A 2,333-nucleotide genomic window follows, 5' to 3' on the forward strand; every position below is an offset into this window, starting at 1 on the left:
TTAAGATTCCATTACATCCCTTCTCTAAGCAACATCAATATTTCTTTGCTTCCCTACCCCTGTCAAAAATACTACCATCATATATCCCTACAATTTCTTTATAAGACGAGCTCTCCCTTATCCCCTCCCTCAAAATGTAGTAACGCTCACGGTCACTGTCGCTTAGCTAACTAAAAATTCCTTACTTGTAGCCCGCAATTTCGGCGACTATTTCGCTCCCGGAAAATTACCGATTTTGATTGATTATAACGTAAGTAGGGTAATGTATTTTCTCCACCAATGGAAAGAAGCCAAGAGGAAGATGCTCATCCTCATCCTTTGACCGTTGACCCTGTTCTTTTAACACGCGCTTTCCGTTTGCTAAAGACATGCTTCCCATTTATAACAACAGATATTAGCAGATTTAGAAGCTGGATTATTATATAATATATATCCAAGAAAATAGAAAAAATAATTTAAAAATAATAATATCATAGTTTAATAAATCTCCTAATTTTTCTCTGTTGAATTAATCCACCCCACTTCTTGACCAGATCTTTTATCAGTCGTCACTAAGTTGCTTAAATACCAATTCCTGCCACAGAGTTCATTACATCTCTGCAAATACCCAAATTCAGAAAGCTGCTCGTCGGATATATACATATAATATATACAAATGGCGTTGGCCATGAGGACGACATATATACACAAGATTGCTTGCGAGCGCCCCTTAGACAGAAAGGCTTCAGCTAAAGCAAGGCCCAGAATTGGCGACCAGCTGAAGTTTCAGCGATCAGAAGTAGATCGCCTGGAACGAATTTATAATGACCCGTTACTCTCGAGCAATAATAACATTAATGATTTGCTATTACCGGTAAAACCCAAATTGCCAGGGGATTTTTACGAAGGCAAACCAGTGAAAGTAGCGTACCAGGGAGCGCGCGGATCGTACAGCCATGAGGCGGCAGTTGAAGCATTCAAGCGGTGCGAGGCACTTCCCTGCCCAGAAAATATGTACTCGGCCTTCGAAGCTCTGGAAAGCGGCGCTGCTGATACAGCAGTGGTGGCGGTGGAAAATTCTTTAGACGGTGTCGTAGGCAGAAACTACGATCTGTTGTTGCGCCACCGGAATATACACATCGTGGGGGAGGTGATTCTGAAAGTTAATCATTGTCTATTGGGGCTAAATGGCATAAATGGCATAAGACGGATTCTCGGCCACCCGCAGGCGCTGAGTCACTGCCGCCGCCGGTTGCAGACTCTGAACGCCACCGTTGAGGCCGTCGATTGTGCCCCCGAGGCGGCGCGTTTAGTGGTCAAGAGAGAATGTTGTGACGTGGCAGTTATTTGCAGCGGCGTTGCTGGGCGGGAATTAGGGCTCCGTGTTTTGGAGCCGGCGATGCAGGATGATGACGATAACTTTACGCGGTTTCTTGTTCTTGCTAAACATTTACAGGTGGCTTCGGAAGCCACCGGCAGAACTTGCAAAACAACGGTGGCGTTTTCTGTAGAAACTGCTTGTCTGTTCAAGGCTGTGGAGATTTTCGAAAGGAGAGGGTTGAGAGTTGTGAAGATCGAGAGCCGGCCGAGAAGGGAAAAGCCGATGAGAGACGGCGTGGGAGGTTTCAAGTATTTTGAGTATGTTTTTGTGGTGGATTTGGAAGGATCGGTTGCAGATCCTGAAATGCAAGGAGGTCTTTCTGATTTGGAACAAATTGCAGGGTTCGTTAGAGTTGTTGGGAGTTATGCCAGCGATTTATAGGGGAGGTCTCTTCTGTCTTCACTCCTCCTTCCATTTGTATATTCCGAAAAATCTCCTATACAAAAGTTTCTGAAGAATATATCTCCCCAAAGGAACCTCCAAAATGAGTCATGAGTAGAGTATGTTATGCGAAAAATTGTGAATATTTTTTCTCATGTTAAATAATGATTTCACACCTCATTTATGATTTGAAAATGATTTGAATTTTTAGTTTTGATTATTGAAAGAGACTTTCAATAATAAAAATATGTAAAAAAATGAATTATGATAGCATCTTGATATTTATATAAAGTGCCTTCGAATGAATATATATTATTTGACTAGTTCTTTGCATAATTATAGAACACATAACCAATGCCCATGTTTTGTCTTTTCAACCAACTTCCTTTTTGATCGTTAACATTTAGTTGCTTAAATGACAAATCCTCCATACAACTCATTGGTGGAATGACTTAAACCACACACACTAAGCTTACACTTCTTTGCTTAAAAGTGTTAAACACGACTAACATTTTCTAGGCTTAATATGTTGCTTAATGTGTGTTGTCACACTAGAGTTCACTTCTAGGCTTATAAGTGTTAAACACTCAAA

At 41.3% G+C, this 2,333-nt stretch overlaps 1 protein-coding gene across 1 annotated transcript; it reads left to right on the forward strand.

Moving 5' to 3' along the window:
- The first annotated feature begins 655 nt into the window (after positions 1–655).
- Positions 656–1,741, forward strand: LOC131042127 (arogenate dehydratase/prephenate dehydratase 2, chloroplastic). Its single transcript, XM_057975446.2, has one exon. It carries the CDS (start codon positions 656–658, stop codon positions 1,739–1,741), a length of 1,086 nt encoding a protein of 361 aa, XP_057831429.2.
- Positions 1,742–2,333: the final 592 nt, after the last annotated feature.

Source organism: Cryptomeria japonica, chromosome 4 (genome assembly GCF_030272615.1).
Source record: "Cryptomeria japonica chromosome 4, Sugi_1.0, whole genome shotgun sequence".
NCBI lineage: Eukaryota > Viridiplantae > Streptophyta > Pinopsida > Cupressales > Cupressaceae > Cryptomeria > Cryptomeria japonica.